This window comes from Silene latifolia, chromosome 7 (genome assembly GCF_048544455.1).
Source record: "Silene latifolia isolate original U9 population chromosome 7, ASM4854445v1, whole genome shotgun sequence".
NCBI classification, from domain to species: domain Eukaryota; kingdom Viridiplantae; phylum Streptophyta; class Magnoliopsida; order Caryophyllales; family Caryophyllaceae; genus Silene; species Silene latifolia.
The window spans coordinates 9,442,441-9,455,605 of NC_133532.1; the positions used below are offsets into that span (position 1 = coordinate 9,442,441).

At 39.4% G+C, this 13,165-nt stretch overlaps 2 protein-coding genes across 2 annotated transcripts; one reads left to right on the top strand and one right to left on the bottom strand.

The window, feature by feature from the left end:
• Positions 1-390: 390 nt before the first annotated feature.
• On the bottom strand, positions 391-1,651 carry LOC141589683 (peroxidase 57-like). The gene is made up of 4 exons (XM_074410314.1): positions 1,418-1,651; positions 1,148-1,321; positions 893-1,055; positions 391-806 (listed from the first exon to the last, which is right to left on the bottom strand). Exons 1-4 carry the CDS (start codon positions 1,649-1,651, stop codon positions 391-393), a joined length of 987 nt encoding a protein of 328 aa, XP_074266415.1.
• Positions 1,652-5,147: 3,496 nt separating this feature from the next.
• LOC141589684 (peroxidase 57-like) lies at positions 5,148-6,707 on the top strand. The gene is made up of 4 exons (XM_074410315.1): positions 5,148-5,381; positions 5,487-5,660; positions 5,741-5,903; positions 6,292-6,707. The coding sequence occupies exons 1-4, from the start codon at positions 5,148-5,150 to the stop codon at positions 6,705-6,707; spliced, it is 987 nt and encodes a 328-aa protein (XP_074266416.1).
• Positions 6,708-13,165: the final 6,458 nt, after the last annotated feature.

The window sequence follows — 13,165 nt, forward strand, 5'->3', positions numbered from 1 at the left end:
ATATAACTACACATAGATGCCCTTGAATTTCACGGGTACAAAACTAAACTTAGAGGGCGCCACCAGTTAATACTCAATTTGAGCATCACCGGGAATTAGACCCGACAAAATAAACCTGAGCCCGAAAAATGATCAAAAATATCTAAATTTATATATAACCAATCGAAAATCCGATATCAGTAACCTTAATATTACTCGAAATCCGACTCAATCTGAGTTAAACCGAGACGGAAGTGAATTAACAATTAAAATTGACGAGTTTGATTGTAACAAACTAACAACAGTGAAATAAAAATCTCAAATACAATTGAAAATTTGAAGAATAATTCCCGTATAAATTCAGCAATGTTCGAATTGACAATGCAATTGATCGACGATCGACGATATCAATTAGTAGCTGTTAACGCGGTGGCAATTCGTCCTGATTTGGCCTTGGGTACCAGTGAGTGCCCCATACCTGGTGAGCTTGTTGACAGCGCCGGCAAATAAGGTGGCGAAGTCGCTACTGGTTGCGAAATAATTAACTATAGCACGAGTACTGGGGTCCGATGCCAACCTTTGATCAATTTCAAGGATACCTTGTCCCATCTTTATCGCTTTGAAAAACCCTGAGTCGAATCTCAACCCGCTTCCTGGGGTTTGGTCAGCATAGACGAAGTTGTTTGAACCTCCACTTGGGCATGTCTTTTTTAGGAAAGAGAGAGTGGTTGTGTTGATGCTTGGGTCGGGTAGTCCGGTGGACTTGAAGTTGTAGAGACGGGCTAGGAAGAACTTGCAATGTATGATTCCGACAGTGTGACCTCCAGCTACAAACAATGAAAACGAATATTTAATCATTGATAGATTTTGTTCGACGGGTGGTCGTATATGGTATTACGACGTAAATACGTACCTAGGAGAAGTACGGTGTCAGCAGCGCTTAATCCTCTTGCTGCCATTTTGTTGACAAATTCGCTAACTGGGATTGTAGGTCCCGGAAGGTTGGCACCGGTTGTAGCACTAGAGGTTGTAGCGTCTCTTCTTCCTGTTTCGACATTGTAATAAGTTCCGCCTGCCTGTACACGCAAACATATTATAATATGACGAATCCATACTTGTATTATCATCTTAAGGATTATAGATTATATATGTAGTTTAGTTTCTGTACCAGGTAAACAGAATATCGAGTAGCAATAACCAAGATATCGGTACAAGAAACAAGTTTAGGACAAACTTTCTCCAAAGCACTCTTGCAAGCATCAATGATGTTGTATCCTCTCACGCTTAAGTTATTGTCTTGACTTTTTTCAGGTCCGTCTAATAAGAGAGACGCGTCACATCCCTTTTGAAGATGAACCAACAAGTCTTTGTTAGTAATTAATTATAATTAAAAATATTACATAAATAATACATGCAAAAAAGAAGGATAAATATATACCCCATAGGCATCATGGAAAAGCATCCTAAGAAGAGCAGCAACAATGGTTTTATCCGTAGCATAAAACCCGCTAACAACCTTGTAGATTTCGGATTCAACATCATAGGCACCACATTTATTCTTGTAAAATCCGACGCTCAACTGCGCATAAGATTGACTCACAAGGCTCATAAACATAACAGCAATGGCTAAAATCGCCATAGGAGAAGAAGAACTCGACTTAACCCTAGCCATATTTTCTTATAAAGAAAACAAAAATGTTAGAAATCGAAAAATAGTGATTAATGTTGTTTTTATGTTTTGTTTTTATGAGATTAACACAAAAGCAGGTCCATATTTATAAAAAAGCAAAGAAGCTGACTTAGAACAAAAGTAAGAGTAACTTGAATGCACGATTTCTGATATAGACAACGTCGTGCATTCGTTTAAGTAGAAATACCATTCAATGTATTTATGTATGTGATGACTTGCGTCGTCAAAATATTTCAAGTTGATTTCCGTCTCGTAGTAGTGATGATCGAGTAATATGTTATGTTTGATGTTTTGAGTTTGTCAATGAAGTTATGTTGGCTCATAATATAGCCAATTATCCATGCATTTGAGGATATGAGGAAATACGTACGTCTTTACAAAAGTATGTAGTTGTACCAATTTCAAGGATATTGGTAAGTCATAGGGCTAATAATCGGCAAGAAGTATATTTTGATTATTTTCCATAATACCCATTTTGGATAATGATACGGCGCCACCCGGTGGCGCTCAATCTCGGCGCCACCCTCTCTCATGCACCCCTTATTATTGGGGTCCCCACTTAATACTAATGAGTATACCCTTTATTATGGGGGCCCCCACTTATTGCATGTGAGAAGGTAGCGCCGAGATTGGGCGCCACCTGGTGACGCTTACTCATTTTCCATACATTTTTGGTATGAAGGATGGATGACTAGTGTCTAGTGCTTTAAGCCTCCTTAAGAATAATTTAGTAAGGGGTGTTTATGGCCTGAGGTTATTATATCTTCTAGATTTCGAGTCTTGTTAATCCCGAATGACTTATCTATGGTACGTGGTTTGCGAGTTATCACGCATACACGGGGGTTTTCAATGCGCACCAAAATAGCGACAAGTCCCCTTGTCACAAAAAAAAAATTAATATATATATGTACATATCTTGTAAATTTCGTACTAAAAGGCGATTATAACAAATATAAAAATCAAATTTCAGCAACTATAAATTACATACTAATGGTCATAACTCATAAGTATATATCGTTCGGATGATAAGACTCTGTTTGGTACATAACAGATAAATATTAGCATAAGTAGATTGGTCAAACAGATTTTGAATGACAGGTTTGACTAGTATATTTGTAACACCCCCATACACTAAGGTGCCTTACCAAGGACCACCCAGTGTATAAAGGTGCTACCATCTCGGTTTTCCGAGGTAAGTAGATCAAATAAATAATAGTAGAACATTTATTAAATAGCTTTATACGTTACATTAATAAACAGAGTGAGAAAGATACAACGTAGACAACTGAAGGGACTATTAGACATGAATGACGGCGATATCTACTTCGATAGTGTGATGACTCGATTCCCTTCCATGTCCCGCAAGCATCAAGACTAGCCGTACCTACTAAGCAACTGCTCACCATCCCCGAATGAATCACCACCGTTCTGAAAACACAACACGAAGTCAGTTCACAGAATAATAAAGATAAGCAAATACAACAAAGATAAACCAGCAGTTCCATCATAAATCTCCAACTCCCAATCACATCTCCTAACTGACTACACACTAAGCCAGTGGGGGACCGCAACCTTGCCCACCTAAGCCCCGCTTATCACACGAGCGATAACCCATGTTCATTAATGTGCACATCCCCTCTTGTGGTGGGTTCCACAAAAGGCGAATCAAGGACATGAAGCCACTCCCGTAAATGACTCCACTCAGCCGAGGACGCACCTTGCAAACATCATCAACCATCTAAACTCCAATACTCCATACTCCAATCAACCAACAATAATCAATCAACAACAATCAACAACATTAATCATATCAATTAAATCACAACAGCGCATCTTAAATCAATTATACAATCAACTGAGTAGGGAAACCCTACCTCTTTGTTATTCCATGAAATTAAGCGCATCCGACAAATAGCCAAGCAAGACTCCGAGGTGAATCCTACAAGTGGTAACCATATCCTATTACTAGACTACCCCATAAACCTACTGAAAGATAACGACGAAACATAAACTTACCTTGAGACGCGGACCGAAGTTGGCAACGATGACAACCCGACTCGATGACTTCAAGCATGAACCATCCCCCTTTCTTGGGTTAGTGTCTAGGCTAAGTGAAGGATTAGAAAGGTGGGTGATAGAGAGAGAGAGAGAGAGAGAGAGAGAGAGAGAGAGAGAGAGAGAGAGATATTAAGGTTAGAAAGATAAAGGAACCGTCGAAAAATGAAATAAGGTTTACGATCTTGCATTTAATAATAACGCGTTAACAGACGTGATATTCGGTCGAGTATAGTCATACTCGGCCGAGTAACCCCTACTCGGTCGAGTGTTCCCACTACTCGGTCGAGTAACCTCTACTAGGTCGAGCAAACATATACGTAGGTCTCCTATCTTTTCCTATATCCCTTGCTACGGGTCTCCCTTGGTTAATTGGTCAGTCAACAGGTCCTAAAACAAGGCGGGTATTACAATATTTCAATTAGCAGAAGTGTTTGGTAATCAGCGGGTTTAGGTTAAATTGTTAAAAGATTGTTGTATCTATAGGTAGATGGTTGATAGATTCATTTTTCACAATCTTCAATTACTATTTCAATATGCAATTTACCAAATACTTAAGTTAGTAGATTGGTGGGTCAAACATGCTAAAAACCTTGAATACGCTAAAATTTTATTAATCTGTTGTTTACCAACCACTCCTAGTCTTGAGCGCTACAACGCCTACAAGGCGCAGTTGGCTGTTAATGGACGTACAGGTTGGCATTGACAAATGACAATGATGTTTAGTCCCGTGGTCAAACGGACCACCATTCGCAGTTCCACGCCGTGTTGAGTCTTGCAGTTTCTCGTTCTTGGCCCATTTATCAATTGAATTTCAAGAATGATTTTTTACCGAACGATTTTATCTAGACGATTTCTATGCATCAACCCCCGAGTTTGGTGGATCACTCTCGACCTAGCCAATGTATTAATCCAGTCCAAATAACTTGATAATAGTTGAACTGAAAATGACCGAACTCGACTTGACTTAACCTGAACTGTTGTAAACCCGAAATTGTCCCTACTCAAAATGATCAGACCAAAACTGCAAAACACCATATGGTTGACCCGTTTGCCAATGTCTAGGTATAACTTATAACTTCTAAGTATAGTAGATATTGGCCAACATGTCAAACATTTTGACAAGTCACAAAACAGGACGATCAAATACTCCCTCGTCACTACTACGGGATATACGGCACGGCAGAAACTACAACTTGAATTATTTTGACCATGTTCATCATATTGAATGCACGACATTGTTGTATACCACAAATCATGCATTCAAGTTATTCTTCATTTTTGTACTTGGTCAGCTTATTGCCTTATTTGCTTCAATATAAATATAGACCTCCTTTAGTGTTAATCTCATAAAAACAAAACCTACAAAAACATTAACATTTTCCATCCTTAACATTTTTGCTAGCTAGCTCTATAAGGAAATATGGCTAGGGTTAAGTCAAGTTCTGCTTCTCCGATGGCGATTCTAGCCATTGCTGTTATGTTGATGAGCCTTGTGAGTCAATCTTATGCGCAGTTGAGCGTGGGATTTTACAAGAATAAGTGTGGTGCCTACGATGTTGAATCCGAAATCTACAAGGTTGTGAGCGGTTTTTATGCGACGGATAAAACCATTGCTGCTGCTCTTCTTAGGATGCTCTTCCATGATGCCTATGGGGTATATATATTTATCCTTCTTTTTAATGACCAAGTATTTATGTACTATTATTAATTACTAGTGTAACTCATTACTAACAAAGACTTGTTTGTACTTCCTCGAAAGGGATGTGACGCGTCACTCTTATTGGACGGACCTGAAAAAAGTCAAGACAATAACCTCAGCGTGAGAGGATACAACATCATTGATGCTTGCAAGAGTGCTTTGGAGAAAATTTGTCCTAAACTTGTTTCTTGTACCGATATCTTGGTTATTGCTACTCGATATTCTGTTTACCTGGTACGTAAACTAAACTCATTCATATATAATCCTTAAGATGATCATATAAATATGAATTAATCATATGTTTGTATGTACAGGCTGGCGGAACTTATTACAATGTCGAAACAGGAAGAAGAGACGCTACAACCTCTAGTGCTACAACCGGCGCCAACCTTCCTGGTCCTACAATCCCGGTTAGCGAATTTGTCAGTAAAATGGCCGTAAGAGGATTAAGTGCTGCCGACACCGTGCTTCTCCTAGGTATGTAATACCATATACGACCACTACAAGAAATAACAAAATGAGCGACTACTTTTAGTGACCGTTAAGATCAGTCACCAAATTGGCGACTGAAATCGGTCGTCCGTTAGGAAAAAACGACCAACTGTTTGCGACCCCTACTTGTTGCCAATTTTTTTTGGCGACTGAAATCGGTCGTCATCCACAGTCACTTGTGTCATTAATTCTTGCAGTGAACCAACCATACCTAGAATAAGTTCAAAAATATACGAATAAGTCAACTAAGTTGGAGTTTGAAAGCAATTGTAGAAAAAAATTATACAAGGGAGTAATTTTAAAAAATAGGATTTTAAAAGCTAGTTATTTTTAATTTACTCTAAATATAAATATATGTTTGCATTGTTTGTAGCTGGAGGACACACAGTCGGAATCATACATTGCAAGTTCTTCCTACCGCGTCTCTACAACTTCAAATCAACCGGACTACCCGACCCGAGCATCAACTCAACCACTCTCTCATTCCTAAAAAAGACATGCCCAAGTGAGGGTTCAAACAACTTTGTCTACGCGGACCAAACTCCAGGAAGCGGGTTGAGATTCGACTCAGGGTATTTCAAAGCGATAAAGATGGGACAAGGTATCCTTGAAATTGATCAAAGGTTGGCATCAGACCCAAGTACCCGTGCTATTGTTAATTATTTCGCAACCAGCAGCGACTTTGCCACCTTATTTGCCGGGGCAGTTAACAAGCTCACCCGGTATGGGGCACTCACTGGTACCCAAGGCCAAATCAGGACAAATTGCCACCGCGTTAACAGCTACTAATTGAAATTGACTATCATCGATTGCCCTGCCAATTCCAAGTGATTACTTTGATAGTAACATTCTTTAATTTGACGATTCTTGTTATCGAACACATCAGTTGTTCGATGTGTTTGACATTGTTGTTTATCTTGATGATTATATGAATATTTTGTTTAGATATATTACCCGTTTCTACGATCGTTACATAAATTCCAGAATGGCGTACTTAATCAACTCTTACTATTCATCTTTTATCTTTAATCAATCGTCTCTTCGGGGAGAGGGTAGTGTGTGGAAAGAAGAGGCAACAGATCAAGAGTAAATTGAATTAGGGTTTTTTTGTTCAAACCGTTATAGTTTATACTAGCGACTAAAACAACAATATATAAAAATTAATTCGGGAAAGTAGCAAATAACCCCCAAACGTTTGGTTGTATGTGCAAATTAGCCCCATAGGTTTTAATGAGAGCAAATTAGCCCCATAACATTTTATTTAGGTGCATTTCGCCTCTTTATTCAATTTTTGTGATATTTCAATATAAAAATTCTGTAAAAATTAAGTTAATATGTTTTAATCAACATAATACTACTGCACTGCTGCACATACTGAAGAAGTTTTTAAATGCCCAATTTACCCTTTTCAATGTCCCTCACCAATTGCACCAACCTTACTTCCACTTCATCCTACCAGTCACTTGCTTATTTTATCTCCACCTCACCTCATTATTTAACCTACCCCTTAATAGTGCATCGCCGTCACTGTCAAACAAGGAAACATAGTGAAAATTTATCCTTTCAACAAACACCGACAATATGATGTGCACCACCATAATCAAACTTTGTCTATCTTGATTGATAGTTTCTGTGCTATCGGTGATTTGAGAGAGACGAGTTTGTTAATGTTTGAGGCGTAGTTGGGCTCTTGAATGTTAGTAATGTAGTCATGATATGGTGGATTGGTGGGAAGAGGCAAAGATTGATGTTGGCAGGGGATTGAAAGGTGAAAAATGACGCTCAAAGGCCATATTTAAGGGCACTTTTGGTGTTTCAATGGTTAATTCATAAAATAATTACATTATTAGAGTTTTGTGCAGTTAAATATTAACTTTTATTATTTGTGTTATTTTATAGCATTTCTAAGATGAAATATAAAAAAAATTTCCATCTAAAAGTGAATTGCACCTAATTTGTAACTAATGGGGCTAATTTGCTCCTACTAAAACTCATGGGGCTAAAATGCACATACAAGCAAACGTTTAGGGTCTATTTGCTACTTCCCCGAAAATTAATTTGCAAACTCCCCAAGCATTGACGAACATGATGATGAGGGTCTTCATTCCTTCAATTAGTATATCAAATATGAAGTAGTCTAGATTCCCAATTTCCCACTACTTCATAGAAATGAAGATGTGCCGATGTCCAAAGGTCATGCAAGAAAAGAAAAGCGAAATATTGTCCTATTGCCTTATTGTTAGTTTAATAGTTTACTCGGTTTGTAATAACTAGTTTAGATCCCGTGCAATATATGCACGATATTTATAAAATTTTATTTTTTAGTGTACACCGTATTATTATTTATGAACTTTAAATTAATAATTCACTTATTTTTTTATGTTTCTCATCACTTTATTTGATAATTTAAAGTTACGAGCAATGCATATGGTTAGTAGCATGTTTTGGTACGTAACTTGCTTTTATATATTAGATAGATGGTCACATACATCTCTACAATTAGACTTCTAACGGGTCAATAGGGTTAAGTTCAGATTGGACCAATTTTAGGCCGAGCCGTTCAGTTCGAATTCGAGTATTTTTGGGTCAACTATTATTAAACTAGTTATGGATAATAATAGGTGTGAAACAATAAACATCCTGGGCGGGTTGTATTGAGTCGGGTGAATTCGGGGTCGGGTCAGGCTTTGGTCTTGAGTTAGGATGTCCGGTCATATACGGGTCGAATTATTCGCGTCGGGGCATTCAAGCCGGGTCAATTTTGCTAGGTTTATGTAAAATTGTGTCCTTATACTCTTTATATCAGCGGCGGAGTTAGGAGAGGGCTAACAGGGCAATGATAACGCTAAAGGATAAAATTTTCGGAATTATTAGTTAAAATTTTTGGACTTTCTCAAATTTACCTTCTACCATTACTAGTTTACCCCCGCTAAGTTCAAATCCTTGCTCTGTCAGTCGCTACCCCAATCCTCCAATAAATGGTTAAGGTTATCTATTTTTGGCAATAAAAAAATTCTTAAATATGAGACCTTAACATAAGTGTAAACAACATAAGGAAAATTCACTATTCTAATATTTTTCTGGGTCCGCCCCACTCTCATATAAGTGATGTATGCTCATCCAATTAATAAAGGCTGCTTCAATGAGTCCGAGTTGTTAGGAATCAAATTTATGTTCCACATCGATGTGTACAGAGGAAAGATAATCTTTATAAGTATCTAATAAATATAATAGTACAAGGTTTTTAGGTAATGAGCTCAAAAATAAAACTGTGAGAACTTGGTACAAAACGGACAATATCGTACTATTATAAACCGTGGACACCAACGTAAAAGGGGACCAATAAGAGGTATCACCATTTTCGCATGACAAGTGACATCGTAGGCCAATGTTCAACTAGAGCATAAGCTCCATGACGGCATGACGTACAAATGCCATATAGTCTGAAAAGGGAAACAAAAAGCATTCGCGGTCTAGTGACGCGTGAGCTCGGTCTATATAGCACAATCCCAAGTGGGAAATACGGACATACAGGACTAGGAACATACTCCGCACCCGGCTAACCAGGCTACTCTGCACAATAAAGCTACACCGATCCCATCATCTCTGGTTAACCCCTGAGAAGGCATGATCACCACATCATCACCTTGCAAAGTATCGGCTCTGATATCACTTTTTTTTTAGTCCTCCGCAGTGGGTTTACAAACAAGTGAGACGGACAAGCCCACAAGTAAGTGAGATTTTATCCTAAAAATAATTGGTAATAAAAGGAGTAGCCTACTAGCTAGCTTATAAACATGTGTCTGCCTACTAACCTGCCGATGTGGGACTTTTGGCCCATATACACATACATGGGAATAGAGCTCAATAACATTATTAGACTATCCACAACCAACTACTAGCCGTTGCACCAAGATTGCCCCATATCTCAGCTAGTAGCCGTTACATGTGAATACATCAAGGCATATCAATCCCATATTTCATTCAAGGAATGAAATCATCCCCAAGTTATATTGCACATATTTAGTTTCTTCCTTACTTCATTTATCTCATGTATATTTAGTATATATATAACTCATTGTAATATCCAATAGACACAATTGCAATAACAAGTAATTTCCGTAATTCGTATCTCGAATAACCTTCGTTCGGTTTCTAACATGGTATCACAGAGCTAGGGTTTCCTGCCTCTCGATACTCGTTTTTTTCCTCTGTTTCTTACAATGACGAATTCCGAAAATCAAATCATCGACACAACATCCAAACCCGCATCTTACTCCCTTGTCCACATCGAAAACACTGGAACCAACATCACCAACATCTCTTTCGACGGAACCAATTACGATGAATGGTCCCGATCCTTTCTCTTAGCCCTCGTTGCCAAAGTCAAAGAAGGGTATATTGACGGAACCATTAAGCAACCACCTGCTACTGATGACAAATTTGCTTCCTGGCGTGCTACAAATGCTCTTGTAACGGGATGAATTTTCAATTCCATCCTCCCAGCCGTTCGTCGCCAAATTTCTACAAGACCCGAAGCATCTCAAATTTGGAAGGATATGCAGACTCGGTTTAAACAAAGCAACGACCCTCGAATTTATCAATTGGAAGCCGACCTGCTTGCTTGTCGACAAGGGCCAACGGAAACATTAATGGCATATTATGGTCGATTAATTACTCTATGGGATGATCTTCTTCAGTACGATCCGTTTCCTCCATGTTCGTGTAACCCCTGCCATTGTGACTGGGTAACTATCATGGACTCTCAAAGGCAAAAGAAACGGGCTCGAAATTTTCTACTCGGCCTCGATTCACGGTTCGATAATGCCCGCTCTCAAATACTCGGTATCACCCCTCTTCCTGATCTTAATATTATTTATAATCGTTTGTTACAAGAAGAAGGTCTTAAGAGTTTGAACCGGTCTGTTGCCGAACCCCCTCCCGATGTTTTACCTTTTGCGTCTCGCGGTTTTTCTCAGCCACGCTCATCAACAGGGGGGAGGGACAATCAGAACAGGGGAGGACGGGATTCACAAATTCCAATGGTTCCTGCCCCTTCACCTGACCCACGACCCTTTTGTATTGCTTGTAGACGACCGGGTCATCATTTTAAGGTTTGTTTTCGAGTCACTGGGTTGTTTCCTGACTGGTGGGGAAATCGCCCCCGAGATCGTATATACATTAATCCCAATGATACCGATCTTAGCAATGCTACGTTCGTTCCCGATGTGAAAGGGCGTGAATTGTATAAACAACTTAGACAGACTGGTAATCAAAACACCAGTACACCTCGTGTGAACATGGCTGCTGGCCAAGCCAATCCCGCGGCTGGACAAGCGTTCACGGCCGCCACTAATGCGTCGTGATCATCCACGCTCCCAACAATGGACAATGTGGATTTCAACAATCTCAATCCCACTGAACTTGCTGAAATCACTCGACTATGGCACTCGCACAAAGCCACTCCATCTGATCGATTACACGGTAATGTCTCTACTTCTTCTTTATCTTGGATAATTGATACGGGAGCGTCACACCATATGTCAGGTTATTTACCGCATTTTTCGAACCTTCGAAACATTACCCCGCTATCTGTTGGCCTACCCAACGGAGATTTAACAATTGCGACACAATGTGGCGATATATTCTTGTCTAACCGATTAATTTTAAAGGATGTTTTATATGCCGCTAAATTAACGTGTCACTTAATCTCCGTTTCCAGCCTTTTGTCGGATAATACTCTCACTATTCAGTTCTCTCACAAACTTTGTCTTATACAGGACCGTTCCTCGAAGACGGTGATTGGTGCGGGTGAGCAAAGTGAGGGACTTTATTATTTGACGGGTGTTCGAAACAATGAAGCGAAGGCGTGTATGGCTGGACATGTCGACTCGGCTGAACTTTGGCACCGTAGGTTGGGACACCCCTCTTCCCAGATTTTTTCTTTTATGCCATTTATTTCGAAACAATCACGTAACAATTTTCATAGTCGAACGTGTGAAATTTGCCTTCGTGCAAAACAAACGCGTGAACATTTTCATTTAAGTTCGAATAAAGCAAACTCTATTTTTGATCTTATTCATTGCGATCTTTGGGGTCCGTATTCCGAAAATGGGTCATGCGGGTCCAAATATTTTTTAACTCTCGTAGACGATTTTTCCCGCTCAACATGGGTATACCTTTTAAGAAATAAAAGTGACACCCAGCAAACTTTACTAAATTTTTTCGCCATGACAGAGCGTCAATTTCATAAGCAAATTAAAATTCTTCGAAGCGACAATGGCTCGGAATTCACTAGCCTTACACGGTTTTTTAATACAAACGGAATTATTTTTCAAACTTCTAATATCGATACCCCTCAACAAAATGGGCGGGTAGAGCGCAAACATCGTCACATAATTAATGTGGCTCGCGCCCTTCTTTTTCAAGCCAATCTACCAAATTTTCTTTGGGGCGAATGTGTTTTAAGTGCCGTACATTTGATTAATCGCACCCCTACTCCTCTCCTTAATGGTAAAACTCCTTACAAAATTCTTTTTCAAAAACCCCCGCCCGTGGATAATCTTCGTGTTTTTGGTTGTCTCTGTTATGCGAAAAATATAAATCGTACCCGTGATAAATTTGCATCTCGTAGTCGAAAGTGCATTTTCATTGGTTATCCTTTTGGCAAAAAGGGTTGGCGGGTCTATGGCTTAGACACCGGATGCTATTTCGAATCCCGCGATGTGGTCTTTATCGAAAATGAATTTCCTTATAAAAATCTTGATCTCCATGAGAACAATGACCAGACCTCTTCGTTTATTCGTGATTCTTTAACCCCTATGGATCAACTAATCCATATTCAACACTCTCCTGACCCCACGTCTTCTACACCGACCACCACCACTTCCCCTTCGACCACCGAGACACCCTCCACAACGGATCCCACACCCTCGCCCTCCGCTTCTCCATCTCAGCCCGACTCTCAGCCCACACCAAATTCCGTCGTCGCTATGGAACCTTTTTTTTGTAGTGAGACTTGGTGATATTTGGGGTGCCTGAAAATTGGCCGCGGCGGGGAGGTTCGAGTTCTCCATTGAGGTCAAACTAAGCTAAGGTCCGAGTTAAGTTTGATGATGAGGTCTTTGGTTTTAAAAGAAGTAATGTTAGGGTGCAAACCTATGTCCACATTGGTGGTGTAAAGACGAAAATCATATCTATCTATAAGTGTCCAAAAATAAATATAATAATGTGAGGCATTTAATTTG

Bases quoted from the DNA above. Each gene is read 5' to 3' on its own strand.
- LOC141589684 (XM_074410315.1), top strand. From the start codon at position 5,148: ATGGCTAGGGTTAAGTCAAGTTCTGCTTCTCCGATGGCGATTCTAGCC. The intron at 5,661-5,740 runs GTACGTAAACTA...TTGTATGTACAG, and splicing joins CTCGATATTCTGTTTACCTG to GCTGGCGGAACTTATTACAA. The intron at 5,904-6,291 runs GTATGTAATACC...CATTGTTTGTAG, and splicing joins CGACACCGTGCTTCTCCTAG to CTGGAGGACACACAGTCGGA.
- LOC141589683 (XM_074410314.1), bottom strand. From the start codon at position 1,651: ATGGCTAGGGTTAAGTCGAGTTCTTCTTCTCCTATGGCGATTTTAGCC. The intron at 1,322-1,417 runs GTATATATTTAT...CATCTTCAAAAG, and splicing joins TTTTCCATGATGCCTATGGG to GGATGTGACGCGTCTCTCTT. The intron at 807-892 runs GTACGTATTTAC...CATTGTTTGTAG, and splicing joins TGACACCGTACTTCTCCTAG to CTGGAGGTCACACTGTCGGA.